The sequence below is a fragment of the Podarcis melisellensis genome (assembly GCF_964234715.1).
Source record: "Podarcis melisellensis genome assembly, chromosome: 6".
In the NCBI taxonomy this organism is placed as follows: Eukaryota; Metazoa; Chordata; class Lepidosauria; order Squamata; family Lacertidae; genus Podarcis; species Podarcis melisellensis.
In genome coordinates this window covers 55,835,447-55,859,409 of record NC_138538.1, presented here as the reverse complement: position 1 = coordinate 55,859,409, position 23,963 = coordinate 55,835,447, and the positions used below count along the sequence as shown (strand labels likewise).

General features: G+C 43.4%; 1 protein-coding gene across 4 annotated transcripts in view; it reads left to right on the top strand.

Moving 5' to 3' along the window:
* The window catches only part of LRP8 (LDL receptor related protein 8), a 195,175-nt gene that overhangs the window by 159,571 nt on the left and 11,641 nt on the right, over window positions 1-23,963 (top strand). For 2 of the 4 annotated variants that reach the window (XM_081915270.1, XM_081915269.1), the window contains 8 exons: window positions 4,934-5,302; window positions 12,290-12,412; window positions 12,758-12,880; window positions 18,609-18,728; window positions 18,862-18,987; window positions 20,281-20,452; window positions 22,625-22,852; window positions 23,646-23,764. In XM_081915270.1, the coding sequence (XP_081771396.1) occupies window positions 4,934-5,302; window positions 12,290-12,412; window positions 12,758-12,880; window positions 18,609-18,728; window positions 18,862-18,987; window positions 20,281-20,452; window positions 22,625-22,852; window positions 23,646-23,764 (1,380 nt within the window). The remainder of the gene's footprint in view (window positions 1-4,933; window positions 5,303-12,289; window positions 12,413-12,757; window positions 12,881-18,608; window positions 18,729-18,861; window positions 18,988-20,280; window positions 20,453-22,624; window positions 22,853-23,645; window positions 23,765-23,963) is intronic. The other 2 variants (XM_081915272.1, XM_081915271.1) reach the window with 1 other exon arrangement.

Below are 23,963 nucleotides of genomic sequence, written 5' to 3'. Positions count from 1 at the left end.
TCTCATTTTAATGCTCCTGGTACAACTTTCCTTGGTATCTAGGATCCTGAAGATTACTTTTGAGAGCTCTTTAAGTGGCTTCTTCAATTGCAATTGCAGCAGCTCTTTCTTGGAACCTTGAAGAACAAAACTAAAAAGAAATCCATATCTTTCCCCTCGCAAGTAAAGAAACTCATACCGTAATGTAATAGATAGCAAAATCAAAGAAAGTAAACAGATGGCTTCTGTTAAAGCCAGCACATCTTATTTATGATCATTTAGCATTGCATCCATTGGTTATGTGAGATGGCCTTTGATGTGAGAATACATAGGTCCATAAGCAGGCGCAGAGGAGATGAGGAAGAAGCATTATATTAATTTGTATCAGCTGCTGGTGGAGGGTCATTTTTGTGCATATGTGTGGAATGGTCTTACTTGCATGTTTGGCAGATTTCAATAGACAGAGAAAAGGTATACAAGCAGAAGGAAGGGCGGAGATGAACTAATGAAGAAAGAAAGAAATGCTTGTTAGACCCACAGGAAAGAGAAATAAATTCACAGCTGAAGTTTATAAATTGCATCAGCCCTGCCAAAAAAAAAAAAAAAAGGAGGGGTGCTTATGCAAACTTTGCTCATTGATTTGTAATCCACTCAAATGAAATCTACAAAGGCAATTTCCTCTATGCAACCTGGAGTGCTACATTAGCAGCGTACAGTCACTGCATCTTTCACGTTTATCACAACTCTTTGAACTTTTCAGGAAAGCTTTTATCCTTGCTACCGTAAATTATTATCTAATAAGGGAATGAGGCTAGTGATCCAAGAGGGCTGCTGTTGAGCTATTAAGCAAGATGAATAGGTCAGTTGAAAGTGCCAATTAAGTACAGGGTACTTGGGGGAACCGAAGGGAGAGATGGCCACTCTCTGGCTGTAGGAAAGTGTTAGCTACGATGGTCATGGGTTGGATCATGTCTGCATGATCATGAAGTTCTGAAATCTTAGACTTCTGGCGGTTTGAAATAAGCACCAGAAGGACTGGCATTAAGGTAAGTCATACACCCCTTTGTATAGGAGACTGAATTACATACTATGTAGCCCATGTGGACTTGTTTATAGGATTGAGGAGAGATTTCACAGCAACTTGATAATTCAGGATTGCAGTTCCAAAACCATCAGGCTCAATCTTGGAATGCATGAACAACCCCCAAGTATCTCTGATCCCCCCATCACAAGGAGCCCCCATCAGTATAAATACCATAATTTTTGCTCTATTAGACTCACTTTTTCCTTCCTAAAAAGTAAGGGGAAATGTGGTGTGCCTCTTATGGAGCGAATGCAGGCTGCACAGCTATCACAGAAGCCAGAACAGCAAGAGGGATTGCTGCTTTCACTGCACAGCTATCCCTCTTGCTGTTTTGGCTTCTGAGATTCAGAATTTTTTTTTTCTTGTTTTCCTCCTCCAAAAACTAGGTGCGTCTTGTGGTCTGGTGCGTCTTATAGAGCGAAAAATACGGTAGGTTTGTGGAACTGTTGCCAAAGCCTTCCTCCACTCCTGACCCAGTTGGTGCAAAGCTGCTGCAATGCTGTTGTCTTTAAGCTCAGCCTACAATCACAACAGAGGTGAGGGGAAAGTGCCCAGTTTTCTTTAGCGTCCTTCAGCCATGGGCCCGGGGCGTTAGGCTGAGAAAGGCTGCTATTCACTTAAGCAGACAGGAGCCTCCAAAAGAACTTCTTGTACCACCAGGGCCTGTGGGCAAAAGCCAGAACTTACAGGTGTCTTCCCCTGCTCCTGAGGATCCAAAGGCCTCTCACAGCACCTCTCAAGCCCAGTGGTGCAGGGAGTGTACCAGGTGGTAGGCAAAGGAATGGAGGAGGGAGTGCCTATCTTCAAGCCAGAGGGTTGGCCCCCTGAAGCTCTCAACAAGGGGGCAGAGCCCAGGAGAGGAAGTCTTGATGCTGAGGCTTAAAAAGGCTCAGTCTACTCTCAAGCTCTATTTGAGCAAGTTGGTCACTTGGAGCTTTCTGTGGTCAGGCAATTCTTGCCCTGTAGAATCCAGCGGCAGACCAGAACACCTTTTGGGAGCTGGGCTGGTCAAGGTGTTAATTAAAAAGGAAAGTGCCAAGTCTTTTCTCAGTATTTCAAAGGAAGTCTCCGATTGTGTTTTCATAAGTGGTGGGAATTAGGTGGCTTGGCAGCTTTTAGCTGTAATGGGGAACTTAAAGAGATTCAGGGTCGGCCTTTGTCACACCACACCTGTCTTGTGCCTTAGCTCACTGCACTCTACTGTTTTAAGCTGTTCTTTCCCTGCTGACTCACTTCTGGCATTGGAGTCAAGCTTGAGAGAAGCAGTTAGCTCAGTTGGTTAGAGCATGGTGCTGATGATGCCAAGGTTGCAAGTTTGATCCCTGTATGGGACAGCTGCATATTCCTGCATTGAAGTGGGTTGAACTAGATGATCCTTAGGGTCCCTGCCAACTCTACAATTCTATGATTTCTATGAGTTTAAAGCAGCAGAGTATGGTAAAGTGAAGTAGGAGGAGGGTGTGGGCTTCTCTCTCCTCTTCTACTGCTTCTTACATAAAACATTAACCCACCCCCTGCCTTAAAGTCAAACAGGCATGTTTCATAAACACTTCTACGTACAGTTTGACCCAATTCTGTGCACCTCCATCCTGCAGTTAAGTTGCATATCACAGTCTTTGGGCACAAGCCACCTGATGCTGCAAATGAAACAAGGAAAGAAATTTAGAATTGAGGCTTGCATCTACGGTAATTAGATACCTTGGCATAAATAAAGACCAGTGGACCAGTTGTGGGGCTTTTTTAACAGCCTCCTCCAGCTTAACCCCCCTTCCCCATATTGTTATTATCTCAACTACTAGTAAGCTGTGTGGGATCTCACTGGAATGGTACAGGAGGAGCAATGTTTACTTCAACTGTTAACAAAAAAAATGCCCTCTTGCGCCAATTAAAAGAACTTGTTTCCAAGAGTGATGTTTCATGTTGCATAATTTGTAAAAGTAATCATTTCCCTATGGATCCTTGAAAGTGCTGAAGCAGAGGTGTGTGTGTGTGTGTGTGTGTGTGTGTCTTAATAGCGAAACAAATTACACACAGTTAAGACTTTTCAATGGTAGCTCTTGATGGGGGGGTGAATTTGCTTTTGGTAAGCTAAGTGACCATTAGTTCCCTGCCACTAGGGCACCTGGAAGTTTTAATTTGAGCTACTTCCTCTAGTTCAACTTTGAATCAGGCATGCAGAGATTGAAGGAGAGAGAAAAATATCAATCCCAACTTTATAGCTCAGAAAACTCTCATTTGTATGCAAATGCCACACGGTGACTTCCAGGGGAAAATTTCACTGTGTTGCAAAGGGGCTTATCAGTGCAACTCAGAAGCTAAATCCCTGCGTACCTCACTGAGCATTTGCCCTATGCATACCTCTTAATGTGTTCAAAACAAGACATGCTGTGAAATTCAGAAATCTACTTACGTTTGGAGGGGAATGAAATTGGCACTCATGAAGGGCCAGAGCAGAGTATACTGTGGTGCAGATAACAAGCCTGCACACACTTGAGTCATCCCCTGGTCTTTAACTGAGGCATTCTGATATCTGGCCTCCCCAACTGGCTGCAATGCTGATCTCCAGCCTTTCTATGCAACTGATTTGCTCTTTTCCCCCCTCCAAATTTGTACAGTTGTTCCCTCTTACTGTTTTATTTGTTGTTGTTTAGTCGTTTCCAACTCTTCATGCCCCATGGACCAGAGCACGCCAGGCCCTCCTGTCTTCCACTGCCTCCCACAGTTCGGTCAGACTCATGTTTGTAGCTTCGAGAACACTGTCCAACCATCTCATCCTCTGTCGTCCCCTTCTCCTTGTGCCCTCCATCTTTCCCAACATCCCAACTGTTTTATAGTGACCTGCAATTCTTGGACTACTCCAGTTACATTTGCCACCTTGCTGCTTCCATGCTGGAAAGAGAGTTTGGACCATCTGGCCATTTTTTTCCTTTAGCTCAGCCTCAGTGCTAGACAACAAGCCATTTTCCCATTTGCATGCATTTTGAAGAGCGAGCATGAGCAAATGAGACTGAAGTGTTCTCCCCCTCTTGATGCTCCCTTGGGGGAGGGGCGAATGCACATTGCAGGGGCAACTTCTTGAGTTCCTAGTTGCATATTGCATTGCGCAGCTGAAGGCCCTTCTTCTCCCCCAGCCCCTTGACACTCTTGCACTCACTACAGACATAAAGATGGCACAGGACACACCATCCTTTTTGGGTTCTTGTTGGGTTAGCAGGCACTAGCAAGGAGAGAAGTATTAAAATGAACCTTTCCTTAGTCGAGTATTCAAGATATATTTTATGACCCTTCTGATCACCTGGAGTAAGCTGAATACCCCTTATTCATTTGTTTGCCATCTTTGAGACTCATCCACTTCTTCTTTGTTCAGTCCTGTAGTACACAATCAGGAATGCAAGAAGTATCCCTGGGAAAGACCAGTAGCTGATTTTCCCCCTGGCACTCTCTCTGCTGATGAGCAGGAAGCAGGCCATGGAAGCTGTGCACCCTTTGGTTCTGTAGTTACCATTATGAATCGGGTTGGTGTTGGTACACCTTATGGACCTTCCAGTCCCTGAAATAGAGGTGTATAGCTGTGCCCTTGGTGGTAGTGGATAAGAATGAGGATAGCAAGAGCAATCTCTATTATTTCTTTCAATGAGGAGCAGGTGGAAGCATCAGAATGGAACAGAGTAGGAGGCAGTGGTGATAAAATACACACATGTGCATGCAATAAAAATGCATGTTAATCCCCACCCCCATTGGGAAATAAGAAACAAAAAGAGATTTGGGTGACTCTTTGGAGAAAGGCTGAAATGCTGAAAATATGGGAGACTATGTCTGTTGGGTAGGCTTGAGCTCTCCTAACTCACCTCTTTTGCTTTTATTCCACAGTCTGTTCCCCTACTGAGTTCCAGTGCAGCAACAAGACCTGCATAGCTACAATATTTGTCTGTGATGGTGACGATGATTGTGGTGATGGCAGTGATGAGAGGAAGTGCCCGCCCCTCACCTGCAACCCCAACGAGTTCCAGTGCAATAACAGCCTGTGCATCCCAGAGATCTGGGTCTGTGACAATCAGCCTGATTGTGAGGACCATTCCGATGAGTCAACGGAGAAGTGTGGCTTCAAAGCCAAGCCACAAGCCACGAGCACCTGTGCAGCTCACGAGTTCCGGTGCGGCAATGGAGAATGCATCCATCTGAACTGGAAATGTGACGGAGATGAGGATTGCAAAGACAAGTCAGACGAGCAAGATTGTCGTAAGTGTCCACGGGGCATTGAAGGGCACATGGGGAGTTAGCCTTCTCATGGGGTTTTTTTGTGGGCCTATCAACAGTCATCTATCCTAAAGTGATTGCCCTTGCAATCCAGCCCTATGCGTCCTTACTTGGAGGTAACGTCCCACTGAGTTCAGAGGATCTTACTCCCAGAGATGCATAGAACTGCAGCCTTTCATGTTTACATGTGAATCAGTGAATCAGAGGTTGAAGTGAGTTGCAAAAGAGCTGCCACCACCAAGCCAAACCAGGGCTGCTTCTTTCATGCATCTTTTATCCCAAGATAAGGTGTCATTAGTGGATTCGGTTGCTGTTCCATACTGACCTGTGACTCACCCAAGATAATCAGGAAAATAGTGTTGCTGAAACTCTGGATTATTATTTCAAGGTAAAAATTCTGAAGTGCAGCCCCATGATAGCTAAATTATTATGGTAGAAATGAGCCCACAGGCTCCCAAGAGCAACATGCTATATTTTTAAAAGCAAACTTTATTAGTGTGTGTGTGTGTGTGTGTGTACGCGCGCACACACACACACACAGCAAAATACATACAATTTGTACCCAAATGTGACTTCAGCAGTTTTAGAACAGCATGTATTTTAGATAGAACCTGCTTCAGATTTCCCTTTTTATAAATTATTTCCTTGAAATGAAAATATTCTCACCATCTTATTTCTTTTTACATTTTCTTTCTACAGTCTGTAGGATTATACCCATTTGGGGTATTTCCGCTACTGTTTTGCAATTACTGTTATTTCCATTTTCTTTCTATGTACATAGTACAGTGGTACTTTGGTTGTCAAACGGCTTGGTTCCCAAACAAATGGGCTTCTGAACACTGCAAACCCAGAAGTGAGTGTTCCAGTTTGTGAACGTTTTTCGGAAGCCAAACATCCAACACGGCTTCTGATTGAGTGCAGGAAGTTCCTACAGTCAATTGGAAGGCGTGCCTTGGTTTTCGAATGGTTCTGGGAGTCGAACGGACTCCTGGAACAGATTAAGTTCAACAACCAAGGTACCACTGTATAATAATAATCTACACCCTTATTTATCGAATTACATATTAGCCCTTGAATCTATGAGCAACAGTTCTAGGCAAAGTGATAATGCTGCTAGCTTCTGTATAACATTTCTCCTGGCAGTTGGGTAACCAGTCAGAGTTGATGTGCTAGTTAATTCTCTTAAGGCTATCCACAGAAAAGCATTTGCAGTATACTTTTCTGCTCCTGAACTGAGATTACTGAAGAAACACTGCTATCTACAGCTGCATAAGTTTTGCATGCTAAAATAGAAGTTCCTCTCATAGAAGTCATCACGATGTTCACGGCCCCAAGTTACTGAATAATGGATTTCTTTCCAGTTAGCTTTGTACCTTCCACAGATTGCTGCAATGTTTAGGGATGTTTCATCCATTTTTCAGATGCTAAAAAGCTTAAGCTGGTCATTCACCCAATGACTGTGGGGGAGAGAGAAGGAAATGGAGAAAATGTTTCACTGAAATATTCATAATTGTGACACAGGAATGACATGAAATATTTACATCTAACAGCTACGCGTAAGCAGGATGGCTGACGAATGGCCATCTGTGAGGGCTGAATTTTTTCATTCCCTTTAGAAAGCCTCTTTCAATTTACCGGTACATACAAAACTATGGGGGAAATCACTGGATATCATATGAATAAGTCCAATAACTAAGCAATGCCTGCCTTCAGGAATTTAACTCTGGTTTAAAAATCTCCCTTTGGGCTCCTGCATATACCACTTATTTTTCCCATCCAATCTTTGTCTTCCATCTTGCTTTTGTGACACCTCTTTCCTATATTGTGGCAAGGAATCTTAACAGGAACAGCCTAGAATTTTCTTCTTCCTTCCATGCTTTGTTTTTAATAGCTTGTTTGGATCAGTAAGATGATGTCTTATCCAACATGTGTCATTTTGATGTCCTAGAGACAAACATCATCATCATCATCATCATTATTATTATTTATTTGTACCCCGCCCATCTGGCTGGGTCTCCCCAGCCACTCTGGGTGGCTTCTAACAAAGATTAAAAATACATTAAAATGTCACACATTAAAAAATTCCCTAAACAGGACTGCCTTAAGATGTATTCTAAATGTCAGGTAGTTATTTATCTCTTTGACATCTGATGAGAGGGCGTTCCACAGGGTGGGTGCCACTAGCTTAAAGGCCCTCTGCCTGGTTCCCTGTAGCTTTGCTTCTCGCAGTGAGGGAACCACTAGAAGGCCCTCGGTACTGGACCTCAGTGTCCGGGCAGATTGATGGGGGTGGAGACGCTCTTTCAGGTATACTGGGCCAAGGCCGTTTAGGGCTATAAAGGTCAGCACCAACACTTTGAATTGTGCTCGGAAACGTACTGGAAGCCAATGTAGGTCTTTCAGGACCAGTCTAGCTGCCGTATTCTGGATTAGTTGTCGTTTCCGGGTCACCTTCTAAGGTAGCCCCACGTAGAGCACATAGCAATAGTCCAATAGATAACTAGAGCATGCACCACTCTGGCGAGACAGTCTTCAGGCAGATAGGGTCTCAGCCTGCACACTAGATGGAGCTGATAGACCGCTGCCCTGAATACAGAATTGATCTATGCCTCCATGGACAGCTGTGAGTCCAAAATGACTCCCAGGCTATGCACCTGGTCCTTCAGAGGCACAGTTACCCCATTCAGGACCAGGGAGTCCTCCCCACCAGCCTGCCCCCTGTCCCCCAAGAACAGTACTTCTGGCTTGTCAGGATTCAACCTCAATCCATTAGCCACCATCCATCCTCCAACTGCCTCCAGGCACTCACACAGGACCTTCACTGATTCTGATTTAAAAGAGAGGTAGAGTTCGTTTTGACGTAGGCTATAAATAAGCATTCTGCCTGCATGTTCTCTCCTCTCTTTCCTTTTCCCTGTTTTTGCATGCCTTAATTCAATACCTTCTGGTTTGTTAAAACCACAGTTTTCTGTGACACTGAGCTGATAAATCACGATTTGATATCTTTGTTTGCAGGGAATGGTCAAGCCACAGTTTGAGTGTGGCTTGCTATTCTGGTGTATACGTAGTGCTCAAACCACAGTTTTCAAATGTGAACATAATACAGAGATTATTGAATTAAGGCACAAGAGAGAGGAGAGGAAGCCACAGGCATGCAGCACATCCCTGGCCCAACAAACCATAGAAACCATGATTTGTTGGGCAAAGACTGTCAGGTCTGAAGCAGGCCACAGTGATTTTTTTCTTCCTGAAGATTTATTCCCATGTACACATTCCAATACTGTGGACCATGTTCAACCTAGTAGAAGTGGAAGCAAGCACAAGGGCTCCTGCTAACACAAAGGGACTTTCCCCCTTTCCTCTCCCTGAGGACTCCCAGAATTGCGCATTGAGAAGGTTGTTCTGCTGGGCAAACAGAAATGCTTGAGCTGGCATAATGTTTGCTTTAGTGCAATACTGAATTCTTCCCAACATGTTTATTGTGTAAAGTTCAAAATTCTCCTTTAAAAACATTGACATTACAAGGTCTGCTCTGGTCCCACTACACTTCTTTGTAGTGCACGTAATACAGGGATGTCAGGAATTAAAACTGAATCTGTCCTGAGGCCAGGTTCGTTCACTTGTTGCTGTAATTACTTTGAAAGAATGAAAGCACTGGCTATGTGTTAATTATGATAAATAGTAAAAATGCTTTGGCAAGCAAACAAAAAGGGAGATGAGCAGATGAACCAAAAAATAGAAAAGGTTTGCTTCGGTGGGTGATATTTCTTCTTTCTGTAGAAGTATTAAATATTTTTTAAATCCCTTAAAATGTGCTTAGTGACAGAGCACTGTGTGTGGCATCTTCTGCAAAATACGGTAATCTGAGGTGATGGTACTGAAAGAGGCCTTTGCTTGAGATAACTGGAGAATGACTACTGATCTAGATAGACCCTCAGAATAAAGCAACTCAAAGTATCCCTAAAGACATGCATGTCTTTAAAATTATTCATATGATATACAATCCATTTATGTTTGAACAATATGAAATGTAATATAAAGAGTGTCTCAGCTATTAATGACATAGCCATAAGGAGACAGGCAGGAGATCAGCATGGATTGAATATGAGCAGCGCAGGGCTTGCAGCAGGTCTGATATGCTTAATGAGTGTGGCAAGCCTCTGGAAATAACCCCGTACAGGTGCATTCTTCACAGTTCCCATTTGTGCTACAAATTTTCACGTGCAACTTTGGACTAATTACTCCAAATGCCTCCATATGGCACATTTTACCAGCTGGCAACAGAAGCCCTAAGCAGTTTGGTGGGTAGGTTTTTCTGGCTGATACAGCAGGAGAACAACCTCATCACCAAACCCTTCAAGCATTTGCATTCCGTGATTCAAGTTAGTGAAGAATGACGCTGCATTGTCCCATCCTTCTATGTTTTCAACCTGCCTTATTTTGTTGTGTTCCCATATTGCTTCACATTAACAAGCTAAATGGATTGTTAACAGGCTGTCATGGACAAATAAGAACCAGCTTGGATCTATGGCTGCTCAGATCCCAAGGTGGCAATTTTCAAAATATTTGAATTGCTGATTTTTTGTTGAATTAGCTTAGTCCCATTGACTTCAATGAGGCCAAAGTGGCTTAAGTTGAAGAGGGCTGTGCTTGACAGCAGGTCCCCTATCCAAAACACGGTGATAAAACTGCAGTCCCCCAATGTCAGAAGGTAAACATGTAAAATGTGCCCTTTGGAATAAAAAATACCAGAGATGTTCAGGACAGTGCCTTGCAATGCAACATCCACTTTTTCTGGTGCTTTCTGCCACATGTTGCTGGATCTAAAAAGAATCCCAGTAGGATAATTGCACAAAGTCCTTTTTAAAGGATGTGCTAACATGCAGCACAGAGTGGAAACCTTGGCGCACTCCCACATCTGACTTTCAACATACCTGCAAAGACACTTCTGCACGTTTTGACACTTTGGCGAGTTGGGACGCATTTGTAACTTACTAAGGACAAACAGAAGCACTATAAAGCATTGTGCAAGCAGTCCTCCTTGCCAGAGCATGGTTCAACATAGTGATCTTGAGTCCCTGCTGTGTGTATGTCCAGCATGGGGGATTGTACCATATCATGTTATCATGCCTTATGGTGCCTGCTGTGCTTGTTGCTTGTTGCCTCCTTGCTGTGCCCCAGGGTATTGAGGAGCCATAATTTCTGATCTCCGGGACAGTTCACAAAATTGCCGCAGAGATTCTGCCGGGAGGCTCTTGGATCACATGAATTAGTGTCTGTGTCATATTGCTCCAGCAACTCAATGGCAGTGATTTTCTGTCATTTAGGATAAGGATGCAATTCCCCAAAGAGGAGGCACTCAAATGAGTGCTTTGAGATAGGTTTATTCAGGGACACTGCGGCAGCTGTAAGCTTTGAAATTCAGCTCGGAGGTTGCTGTTTTGCACCCTCTAAAACCTTCAGTTGTTGCTGTTTTTTACTGACAGTTTTTTTTGAAATGATAGAGACAATTAAGCTCGCTGAGTGAAAAGGTCCAGAATAAAAAGGGGTTGGAAGCAGCTAGGACAGAAGTAGATATCCCCATGGTAGAAGGAACTGTTGTCAACAGCAAGGCCTACTGAGAAAACCATTCCCAGCAGGAAACTGGTCAAGACCATAAGGAGAGTTAATATACTGAATAGGGTATTGGACTTTTTAAAAAGACAATTCAGACTTCCTCAATAGAATATGTCTATATTTGGAATGCTTTTTTGGGGGGGGTGACATTGATGATTTTTGATGGTGTTTTAGACTCCACCTTTCTCTTATATGTACCTGCATAAGGATTTTTTAAAATGATTTATAACATTTCACCACTCACTTCCTGTTCAGTTGACTGTTTTTTCACAGCCTCTCTTTTCTCACACTGGTGAACTTTTAAGAATTTTCTTCTTTTAGATATGTATTTATTTATGAATCTGTCCCCCACATCTCAGTATAAGTATGTATGTATTTTTGTTTGCATTGAAAATTGAATAAGGAGGAAGTACGGTAATCAAAGAAAATCTATGCTCAGCTATGAAGCTCGCTGAGCGGCCCTGGGCTATTCACCCTCTTTCAGCCTAACCTCCATAACTGAATGGCTGTGAGGTCAGAATTGGGCAAGTCCCTCTCCCCATGTATGCCGCACTGAATTCTAGTGTGGTGAGCAATGGTGCCAGTCCCCACGGAAGAAACTTCAAAAGAATAAAAAATATAAACAGCAATGTAAAATACAAGATAATTTCTACAAATCGCTCTCAGCGCCAAATGACCAGCAATAATAAAAAAGCACCCACTCAGCCCAAAATATAAAAACACAATTCCTCTAACTCTTCCTTTTCTAATAACAGTGCAGCAATAAAAATATGATTCACATATTGGTTACCTGAAGAAAATAATTACTTTAGGTCCTTTCCAACAGATGGGAGTGCAGTAACTTTCCAGAGGTCAAATGGCAATGAATTCCAGAACCCAGAGACTACCGCTAGAAACAGAACTGTTTATTTTGTTTTATTTAAGTTTTCATTTATTTAAGTCCTACTCTTTAGGACTAGTCTATCCAAGGCAACTCACAAAGTACAGTGGCACCTCAAGTTACAAATCCCTCAGGTTACAAACACTTCAGGTTACAAACTCCGCTAACCTGGAAGAGTTACCTCAAGTTGAGAACTTTGCCCCAGGATGAGAATGAAAACCATGTGCTGGCAGCGCAGTGGCAGCAAGAGGCCCCATTAGCAAAAGCACACCTCAGGTTAAGAACAGTTTCAGGTTAAGAACGGATCTCTGGAACGAATTAAGTTGGTAACTAGAGGTACCACTGTAATAAGAAGATGAGTTAATTACAATAAAATCACAATCTGTTTTAAAAACAGCATTAACACTGAGGCAGAAAACATGTGTCAAAATACTCAGAAGTGTGTTAATTTTTATTCCTTTTTTTCCCCCAAGCTCTGGTGACCTGCAGCCCTGATGAGTTCCAGTGTGGCGATGGGACTTGCATCCATGGAGCCAAACAGTGCAACAAAGTGCATGACTGCCCTGACAACAGTGATGAGGCTGGCTGCGTTAACGGTAGGTGCAATCGGTGTCCTTGTATGGGGTATAGCAGAAACCGTTGCTCTGGAAAAGCTCACATAGATGCTAGAGATGGCATCTAGTCCATTTTTCATGACTCTGCTGTTCATCACTATGAACTTCTGGACCACCCAGCAAAGATGGCTTCCTCAGGGAAATACCCCCCCCAAAAAAAAACTTTAGTAGGCTTTGCTTTCGTCATATGTTGCAGCTAAATACCCCATTGCCTAATCCCATCCCATTTCTTCTAAATTTCCTCCTCTTGCATCTTTATGTCCTTTCTTCATTTTCACGTGCCTAATCTAACATCATCTGCTTTCCCTCCCTTGCCTGATGCAACAGAAGCGGCGTGCGAGAATCCCACCAAGTTTCAGTGTAAGAGTGGAGAGTGCATAGAGGAAGTCAAGGTGTGCGATTCGCACAGGGACTGCAGGGACTGGTCTGACGAGCCCCTGAAAGCATGTGGTACAGTACACTACTCTTCTTTATTTTGTCCTCCTGTTTTAACAATCCCTCACATCCTCTGTCTGCTTAGGGCCGTCAGAACAGGGGCATATGGCTGCTGGTGATGTGCCTAATGTAGTTTTTCTGCTCGCCTTGTTTGTGTGTCTATTGCATGGGTGCAAAAGGAACTGGAATCTAATAGCTTGAGTCATAGGCCAGGCATTGTTCTGAGGAAATGCCCTGTCACATCAGGAAATAAATCCAGGTTGATTGCAAAGAGGTTTGAACTCACACATGATATGGATTTCCCTCGTCTCCTGACCTCTTGCTGATGCTAATTATTTGTTGTAGCTATCGTAAAGTATAAGACAAGGTTTATGTGAATGTTCACATTTCTCTTACAGTTAGGTCTTAGAAATGGGTGGCGTGAAGTCAACACACAGGCTCAATTCATTCTTCCATACATTTTATTTGTATGCCTTTTTTGCCCAAGCGAAATCATGCTCAACACTGGTTACAAGAAAGAAAACAGGAATGCATTTCAAACGAACAGTACAAAAACAATTTCACAATAATATAGCAAAACAATAGCAAATATAATAACATACCCCAAAAATACATTTCAATACCATAAGTATAATATGGTTACTTCAGGGGTCACCAACTTTTTTAGGAGGGGGCCGGTTCACAGCCCCTCAGTGGCAGGCCAGACTGCGTGCACACACAACACACACAGTGGATAGGGGCTTCCCTCTCTCCCCAACCCCTCTCCTCCCTTTCCTACCTCCTCCGCTGCTCTGCCTGCAGTTGGGAGCCGCTGGCGGCGGTTGCACCTCTCCTTTCTGGGTCACCAGCTTTCCTGGGTGCCAGACGTGGGGCCAGCAGACATGCCAAGCTCCAGCTGAAGCCCCACGACACTACCATCACGATGTGCCCGTCACGATGCCCATAGCACAGCCATGGACAGAGAGGCCGGCGGGCGGGTGGCAAGTCTGAGCCACACCTCAGCGCATGGGTAATGAGGCTTCGGATTGGCTGGCTGCTTGCACCAATCAAAGCCCAGCTCCCTTCCTCCTCAGGGCAGGGAGAAACCAGGAGGAGGGAGGAGGCATCGCCATGGTGTGTAGGGGGGGAATGGTGCCCAAAGAAAATTGCAGAAAAAAATGGCGCAGACCGAATGATCATGCCAATCCAAGTGGCGATTCCAGGACCGTCCACGGGTCATATCCAGAGGGCAATTGGGCCTGATCCGGCCCACAAGCCTTAGTTTGCCAACATCGGGGTTACTTAAACAGCATGCAGCATCCAGTAGCAAAAATAGCGCAGTCCCGAGCTTCACCTTAGTCCTAGGAACACCCCTCCTATGATGTTGTTCAGTGTCCCTCTCCTGCTGCAGCTTCTTAGAAGACTTCCAAGGGCAAGGGGTGGGGTAGCTGGAAACCCCCCTCCCACGATGTTGCTTCAGATGTGCACCCAGGTAGTGACAGCATACATGTGGTAGAGAAGTGGGCAAACATGCCCCACTCTCCAGTCCACAGATAATGTCACACACAGCTCCAGGCAGGGCATTATTTACACAAGCCCCACTACTCTTTCCTAAGGACCACACAAGTCAGGCATCCACAACAGCATATACCTACATGGGCATCACTGATATGCATGAAGCTGTTAGGGGCAGGAGGCTTACCTTCTCCCACGCCATGTGAGAGGTGTTGGCACCTGGGTAAGTGCCTGAATGGGACTGTGCAAATGCATCCTCACTTAAAATTTGCCTTTCTTTTGATTGCACTCAGCAGGGGTGTGTTTATAAGAAAAGGCCTCCATGGAAGAACAGCAGCTGATTCTTTCCATAAAAATGTATCACGTAAACTCATTATAAAAGCTCTGAGTGATGAGGCGCTGGGCAAATGTCATTAAGGTATAGGAATAATTCAGTTATCTGTGACTTAGAGGTGTATTCAAAAATAGCAGAATCCTGATCACGTCATTAAATAAGCCAAATATGTATTGACTGAATAATATTCACCAACAGAGTCGTCTCTTTTGGCATGTTTTTTTATTGACAAGTGATCATGAATTCAGAATAGCGTGTTCCCTTAGAGCAGAGAAAGTATAAGATCTCTTTCTAGGATGATCAAACAAAGCTATTCTTATTGATGTGGACATGACTGAACTGTTAACGCTGCTGAATACGCTCTTGGCCAAGAACAGAATCAGATTCTCTCTGAATACATTGTCAAGAAGGGGATTGAACAGGCTGAATCTTACCATTATGACTGTTTTTACTGCTGGTACCATACATGACTGTTTGTTTTTGTGACATCTTGAAGGCTCTGGTTATTTATTATTTATTTAGCATCAATGATAAGGTGCTGTGTAGAACATTCCTCTGTGCCTTGGCCCCATAGTTTCACATTTTTACCCCAGTTTCTGTTTCTGGGCAACAGCAAGTCTACCTTATTTGTCTTTGGTAAGGATTACCTTAGTGCAGGAATTGGGACCCTTGGACCCTTGTTGGATTCCGGTTTCCATCTGCCCTCGCTGGCATGGCCAATGGTCAGAGGTGGTGATAGCTGAACACCACCTCAGTTCCATACCCCTGCTGTTGGGCTGGGTGAGAAGAAGAAGAGTTTGGATTTGATACCCCGCTTTATCACTACCCGAAGGAGTCTCAAAGCGGCTAACATTCTCCTTTCCCTTCCTCCCCCACAACAAGCACTCTGTGAGGTGAGTGAGGCTGAGAGACTTCAGAGAAGTGTGACTAGCCCAAGGTCACCCAGCAGCTGCATGTGGAGGAGTGGGGAAGCGAACCCGGTTCCCCAGATTACGAGTCCACTGCTCTTAACCACTACACCACACTGGCTCAAGCTGAAGCTTGACAAGCTGAAGCTCAGTCCAGAAAAGTCAGAGATGGCTTAGCAATTGTATGTACCATCTGTTCTGAATTGTGTCAAGGGTATTTGGGGGTTATTCTTGGATTTGCTTGTGCTTCTGGGTGGCTAGGTAGTAATGCTCATCCAAAGTAGCTTTTTCCACGTTTGGCTGCACCTTCTCTTGGGAGATGGGGACCTTGCTGCAGTCATGTGTGCCTGGACATCCTCAATATGGGACTGTTGTAATGCACTTGACATTGATAACCCTTGATAACTATTCAGAAGCTTGAGTTGGTCTGGAATGCAGCAGCATGATTACTTGCAAATTACAAAGGTATGGAAAATAATACTGCAAAAAACATAACGCTGTTATACGATCTATGCCACAATTGTACATTGCGTACAATATTTTCTAAAAATAAAAACCAAACCACACACACAAGGTGCCTCCACAGCTATCTATGCACATGCCCTGTCTGTACTTAATTGGCATAATAGAAACAACACATTAGAAAGCAGGACAAACACAAAAGAGAATGCCTGCTGGTATGAATGGGCAAGATCAAAGTTGTTCCTCATTTATAAATTCAAATACATCTGTGGACTACTCTGGTCTAATTTGAATGGGAGAAAAGCAGATAAACAGCCAAATGCTCAAGTGTGGACAAGCCCTAAGTACAGAGACAAGCCCTGAGGCAGAGATGAGGAGTTCCTCTGTTCTCCTTGCTAACCTCTGAACAAGACCTCCAACATTAATTATTTCCAGGCGCATGAGCACTCCCATAAGTCATCCCAGTGTTTCAGAATTAGTGTTAATCGTACCGTTTGACAACAGAAGCATCTATTCAGTGTCAAGAGCCCAGAGGCATGACTTTTTCAGTTCAAAGGTTTTGTATTGGTCATTGCACCTGCTGGAGCACTTGATATACACCCAGTTTGAAGCATGAGAGTGACTTGCAGAAGCGAGACTGCTTTAACAGATGTGGCTGTGTTGAGTAAACCTGTCATTCTCCTCGTTTCAGTAAGACGGTTATAGAACTTGGCATACTATGCTGCAACGACCTACTGTAAACAAAAATAACAATATTGAAGACCTTCTTCACATTCCAGCAACCTTCAGTAGTGTTTCACTATGCGTATGGCCTAATTGGCTAATGTCCAGTCTAGCCAATAGTCACAGCAAGATCAATCTAAACAATGGATAGCAGACAACATGCACCACCATCATAATCTGAGGGATTGTTCTGGTCTCTGTGTACTTCCTCCTGTTAATAACACTGTTAACTGTAACATTTCTGTTCAGATAGGGTGAGAATGCTGCACCAAAGCTGTTGTGGAAATCTTTCCAGTGCAGTGTTTTCCACCTGTTACATTTTCTTCCAAGGTTCACGTCTTACCCACTAAATAACTGAATTCATGAAAAGACGGGTAGTTGGACAGCGAGGCTCAGGGAGAGAATGCATCAGCAGCTTTCCCCCCTCATGTCTTAGATTCAGACTGGTCCCAACAAATCTTCTTACTGTGGGATTCCTACATTGAACTGTACAGCAAATCCCACACTAGGAAGAAAACATTGTTCCTCACTTTGTGTAGGTTAATTGAAATGGCAAGCGAAATGTTGTTTCGGGCATTGAAATGACCTCCTTCAACCCCCTCAGCAGTTTAGAGTTGCCAGGATAAAATTGTAGTGGATTTTCAATTTCAGCTCCTGCCAATGGGGGAACAAATGGTCTGGAGTCCCCACCCTCCACCCCCTACAAGTTGTCAGGGTTAGACAGGATTATTACTGGCAGGGTATCTGGAACTGCAGAGTTCCTTTGTTCCTCCTTTCATTGCGTTCCTCAAATGGAAAAACTGACATAGATTGGCTTAGTTAATTCACAGTGTAGTTGGTTAGAGTGCCAGACTGGGACAGAGGAGACCAGAAATTTCAGGTCCAAAAACTGCATCTATTGCAGAATGCTGCTGCTGGAGTTTTTGCAGGCACTTTGTGGAGGAGCCATCTTACACTTACTTTGTGGGATGTGCCGTGGCTGCCTATATGTTAACTGGCCCAATTCAAGGTGTTACCTTGAAATTTAAAGTGCTGGACAACTTGGGACCTGGACATTTGAGGCAGCAGCCTCTCTGCATACCAGCCATCACTGAAATCGATCAAGGGGACCTCACTTGTAGTCCCACTGACTTCTTTTGCTCATTGTCTTGGAATGTGAGACAGGGCCTTCTTGGTGATTGCTCCCCAACTCTAAAATTCATTTCCCTTAGAAGAGCAGACAGCAATGTCACCTAGTTACAACCCATCTTCTCCCCAGGCCTTTGGGAGTACTAATATTGCCTTAGTGCTAGGCTGTGTACTGTATTGTTTTAGTTGTATTGTAATGTGTGGAATTCATTTTAATTTAGTTTGTATGCTGTTTTATTACCATTGTACACAACTTTAGGACTGTTTTTTGTTAAAAACAGTGATAATTTCTATGAAATAACTATAAAAAACACATCTGGAGGGCTAATAGGTTTCCCACCACTGGTGATCAGTGTGATCAGTGTATGTCTGTTTTTTGCTAACTTGCTTATTATTTAAAAGTTCCATCCTTCTTCTTTGGCTTTTGGAGCACATAACAGATCATAAACAAACAATAAACATAATTTGGACAAGGAGATGTACGTTAAGGCGAAGTTCTGTGAACAGGTCTTCTGTTCAAATTGCTTCTCTGGGGAAAAAGAGATTTGGTGGCTATTTCTGTTTAGGACATCTTATACTGAGGGAATATCATCAGTGATACCTGGTAATATTTAATCATTCTAGTCTTTTTGAAATTTGCAGTCTTAGGACTGAACCTTTTGTTAAGTCTAAATAGCCCATACCTCTCTTCTAGGAGTGAATGAATGTGCACTCAACAATGGCGGCTGCTCCCACATATGCAGAGATTTGAAGATTGGCTATGAGTGTGAGTGTCCTCCTGGATACAAGCTTCTTGACAAGAAAACATGTGGAGGTAATTTGCATAGAAGCAGCAGCTCTTTGTGTTTCTCTGTACAGCAGCACATAATTATAGTCGCTCCAGGCTCACACCACATCCTGATGGGCTAAATTACAAGTTACTGATGATTTTTAAACTTCCCTTCCAGACATAGATGAATGTGAGAATCCCGACGCTTGTAGCCAGATCTGCATCAACTACAAGGGAGACTATAAATGCGAATGCTATGAGGGTTACGAGATGGACACTCTGTCCAAAAACTGCAAAGCTGTAGGTAAGGAAATGCTCTCATCCATTCTGCATGATCCATAGAAAGCCAGGTGCAGGCTTGAGAACCCACAAGTAGAATTGACAAGTAACTCTGTTGAGATGATTGCTCAAATGTCAAACATGATAGATGACTCAGTTTGCAGAGTGGAAGGAAAGTGCTTGTTCTAAAATCTAGAGGATGCAAACAGCTCAGTTTGGACTAATTCACATGCTACATTCTGCAGAAACAGGCAGGAACTGCTGTTCCATGTACTTGCAAAGGAAAACCTAATGAATGAATTGTTACTTGCAGAATTCTAAAATGAATTCTTACAACGTTTAGTTTTCTTTGCAAGGTATATAGAATTTGTTTTCATCCAGCTACCCTCTTGCTTTCGCATTATCTGTGAGGTGGTAGTCAACATATGCTGTAATACTCAAATATCCTTTATTAGGCATAGCAAACCACACATTATCAAACAAACACCGTCTACAAATTGTGCAAAATACAAGCTTAATATGCTGTAATAGAATCTGTACTCCTTCCTAAATGCCTTGGTGCCATCTTAGATTAATTCTCTAGACCTGCCCTTTTGAGGAAGTTTTGGAGGTGTGCATGTGTGTGTGCATATATATATCTCTAATCTAGACGGGGTGGGGGGAATCTCCCAATTATTTCTTCAGTAACTAGATATAATAATGGTTGCTTGAAGCATTTTCTTTCTAAATTTTTAATGACAGAAAAATCTAATTGTGGAACATTGTCTGCATTAGGACCTCATGATAAACCATAAATATCATGATGGAAGTAAGCCTAGATCCCACTCCCAGGTCATGCACTCCTCTCATTTTCTTCCAGCACATCTGCAAGGATGAATTTGGAAGCTTTGCCTTCCATTTTCAATTGCCCAGCCAATATTTCATGAAACTTGCCCTTGATTTTATTTTTTAATAGACAGATTTCACTGCAGGGGAGATTCCTGTGTTACTCTTAATGCAATGTTCCCAATCCTCCCAATGTTCAGGTGTGTGAGTGACTCTTCCATCTGCCAAGTTGAGAGAAATAATGTGTGAGTTGCCACTTAGCTACAGCAAATGTGACTTGCTAGTGCTGGTAAGAACAGCAGCCACTACTGATCCTTCCTGTTGTTCTAGCCAGTTTCAGATACTCCCAAAGCTTCTATTTTCCTTCCAGCTCAGACATGCTCTTATGACAAAGCAACAGAAGTGAGATCTAACTCTGCACCAGAGAGCAATGCTATTTTGTAAGCTGCTTAAAACAATAAAAAAGTAACTTCCTGAGTTCTGTTCCATGCAGGGAAGAGCCCGTATTTGGTTTTCACAAATCGCCATGAAGTACGCAAGATAGACTTGGTGAAAAGGGACTACTCTCGCATCATCCCCATGCTGAAGAACGTGGTTGCTTTGGATGTGGAGGTGGCAACAAACAGGATATACTGGTGTGATTTATTCTACAGGAAAATATACAGGTGCGGGGCTCTCATTTGGCTACCCAAACAGCCACATCTTATGTCAACTTAATTGCAAGGTCTTTCAGAACCCAGATTTTTTTCCCCTCTTCAATGTGGCATCAGAAATGTGCCTGTTGAAAGTGTGCATCTGTGTGCCTTTGGGGTGCAACGCCCAGATGCATGTGCTGAGACTGTGTCTAATTACACAGTGAAACAGCATTTGCTTGATGCAACAAAGCTGACCGCCTCTCTTAGGCACTCAGATCTGAATTACTATTGCCCCCTGCTGCACCATCTGCAGTTCCTCATGCTTGTTTCCAGCTAATAATCAGAGGCAGGTTCACTGTGACCTGCAGACTAGGAAAGGTGATTTCAAAGATCAGCAAGCCAACTCCGGGAGAAGAGGAAGCTTTTCTAAGATAATATTTCAGTTAATAACACTGAAATAGCTGGCTGGGGATTCAAAGAGAGTGATGGAGCCTACAAAAAAGAAAGAGCCAGCAGAAATGTGGGGGAAGGGAGACTTGCTCTGTAAACTGTGAACCTTGCAAAATGTATAGTAAAGGACAAAGCTAGGATCTGCCCTTTAAAACCTGGATAATTATTTAACATTGCACTTCTCCTATACCCTACTGGCAGCAAATATCTTTCAGGCTTAAGATCTGAGCTTCTTTTATTGCCAAGGGTTTATTCTCCTCGTTACCAGCAACTGTAACAGTTTTGCCCTGAGCTTTATAGCTATACTTGGTTATGGTTATTGCTGTTGTTTTTCCATCCGTGCCCATTTGAAGCCCATGGCATGGGCAGCTGACTTTTGTCGCTTTCAACAAATAAGCTACACTTCTATTTTTCTGCATAGGGATAGAGGAAGAGAGGTGATTTTCATGCCCTAAGTTCTGCTTTTGCAGAAACCATATATTGTTATTGCTATATATTGTTATTGCTGCTTCCTCTTCTAAAGCACCCCTCTTCCCCCCACTCTCCATGGAGAAAAGAAGGGTCCGGCTTCCCCTTCCCATTGGAATTCTGCAGGGGGCAGCAGCAGCAAGGCACTGGAGAAAATGGGTAGAGAACAGTTATTCTCCCTGACTTATAACACTAGAATTCATAGATATCCAGTGAAGAGGAATGTTGGAAGATTCAGGACAGATAAAAGAAAGTACTTCTTCACCCACCAATTGGGATGGCCACCAATTGGATATGACTTTAAGCGAGGATAAGATGAATTCATGGAGGATAAGTTATTGGTGGCTATTAGCTATGATAACTATGCTCTGTCTCCATGGTCAACGATGGTAATGCTTCTGAATGCCAGTTGCTGAAAACTGCAGGAGGGGAGAGCACTGTTTTGCTCAGATCCTCTTTTCAGGTTTCCCACAGGGCTCTGGTTGGCTACTGTGAGAACAGGATGGTGGACCAGGCATGCCAAATCTAGGTGTGCCTGATATAGACATAAGCTCCAGGAAAGTACAACAGGGTGAAAGCCACCTCTCCTTTCTTCCACTGTGGAGGAAAGACGAGAGAGTTTTGTTTCCACAAAAATTTTAAAAAAAAAAAACCTAGCTGTGCCTTTCTGCCTCCTGAAAAAAAATTGGGGGAGGTCAGAAATAAATGACCACTTCTTTTCCGCATGGGGTGTAGGGAATATAGAAGATGTGAATGTGTCTCTCCCCTCCATCCCCATTTGTTTTCTGCAAGAGAACAGCGAGGCATGGCTGGCAATTTATGAAAAACCACAATTCAGAGCAAAACTACCTGTCCTTCTTCTTGAGAAGGAAAAAGAAAAGTGCTATTTCCCCCTGCAAGTTGGGCTTTGGGAGAAAACACCAGAAGCAGCATCTGCCTCTGTCCTGCTGCTAAACAGTCTTTCTCTAACAAACCATATCTCAAGAATGGAAGAGCTGGCCGGTAGAAACAACTGTGCATGTTGAGAGCTGCCCCTATCCAGGAACATGCAAATGTGCATAATATGTTTATTTGATGAATAAGCTTTCCTTTTTTTAGTATGGCTTTTCTCATTGTAGAATGTCAAACTGGGCTGTATTGTGGGTGCAGAATTCTCCTATCATGATCCTAATGGTGAAGTTCCGTGCCTTGTTTGCAACTCTTTTCCTTTCCTTCTGCATAAAGGTGGCCTTTTCTCCACCTCCCTGAATAAATACAGTGATAATTTTAGTCTCCTCTCCGCAGTGCCTACATAGACAAAGCCAGCGACACAGCTGAGCAAATGGTCCTAATTGATAGCCACTTGAACTCTCCTGAAGGCCTGGCAATGGATTGGGTTCACAAGAACATCTACTGGACAGATTCGGGAAACAAGACCATTTCTGTTGCCACAGCTGATGGGAGTAAGAGGAGGACACTTTTCAGTACTAACTTAAGTGAGCCCAGAGCCATTGTGGTGGATCCAACACGGGGGTAAGTGTAAAAGAGGGAACACTCATGTCATATATTGCTGAACATATTCCCTGCTTTGCCTTGGTCCTTCTAGCTTGCCAGAGTGTAGAACGCAATGCAATCAGAGTTTATTGTCTAGGGCGCTTTGCTAAGATAATCAGTGCATTACAGCATACAGAAGTCTGATTGCTAGGCGGAATGATTTTTAAATGACGGTATCAGCAGGACTGATTCATACGTTTCTTCATGATTAACCAAGGGATTGGAGTTCGTGAAGTGTTAGAAACATTAGAGGGTGTGGGATCCTTCCTCAGAACAGGAAATTGGATCAGATGTCCTTTTGTATTCTTCCCATCTTTATAGTTCTTTTTAGAACCCAGATTGGCCCATTCTACTCTGGTTCTGTTCTATGAATTCATCAACTCTATCTCCCAATTCTGCTGAAGTGATATGAAGAATGCTGCAAATGGCTTTCTTCCTCAGTGCATTTATGCCAAATCAGTCTTTATAGTCAGAGGCTCATCACACAGCTGCCTTGCTAGATATTTGTGTTAGGCAGCCATTGGTTGACTTGCTGCTTCGTGGTTAACCTAGGCTTTTATGAGAACTACTACATGAATGTAGGACCATTCTCGGCCAAATTAATCCTCCTTACAGAACCCAATCATCTGAAATAGTTTAAGTTTTCAGAAGCAGTCTGCAGCAACTCAAAATTAGCACCACATTTTTAAAAACAGCTCAGTTCAGTAATTGTGTGAGCTTTGTCATAGCACGTGGCCTTCTCTCATCTGCTTTCTCTGCCCTTCTCCGATAGATTCATGTATTGGTCTGACTGGGGTGACATAGCAAAAATTGAGAAGTCTGGCTTGAACGGCGTAGATCGGCAAGTGCTTGTGATGGACAACATTGAATGGCCCAATGGCATCACACTAGGTAAGGCTACAATCCTAAACCCATTTGCCTAGGACTAAACCCTGCTGAATTTCAATTGGACTTACTTCTGAGTAGACATGATTAGGATTTTTCTGTAGGGTGCATAAATGGGACCAGATCATTGTAAGTTACCAGTGTTCCTGGAAATAGGAACATAGGAAGCTGTCACATACCCAGCCAGACCATTGGCCAAGCAAAC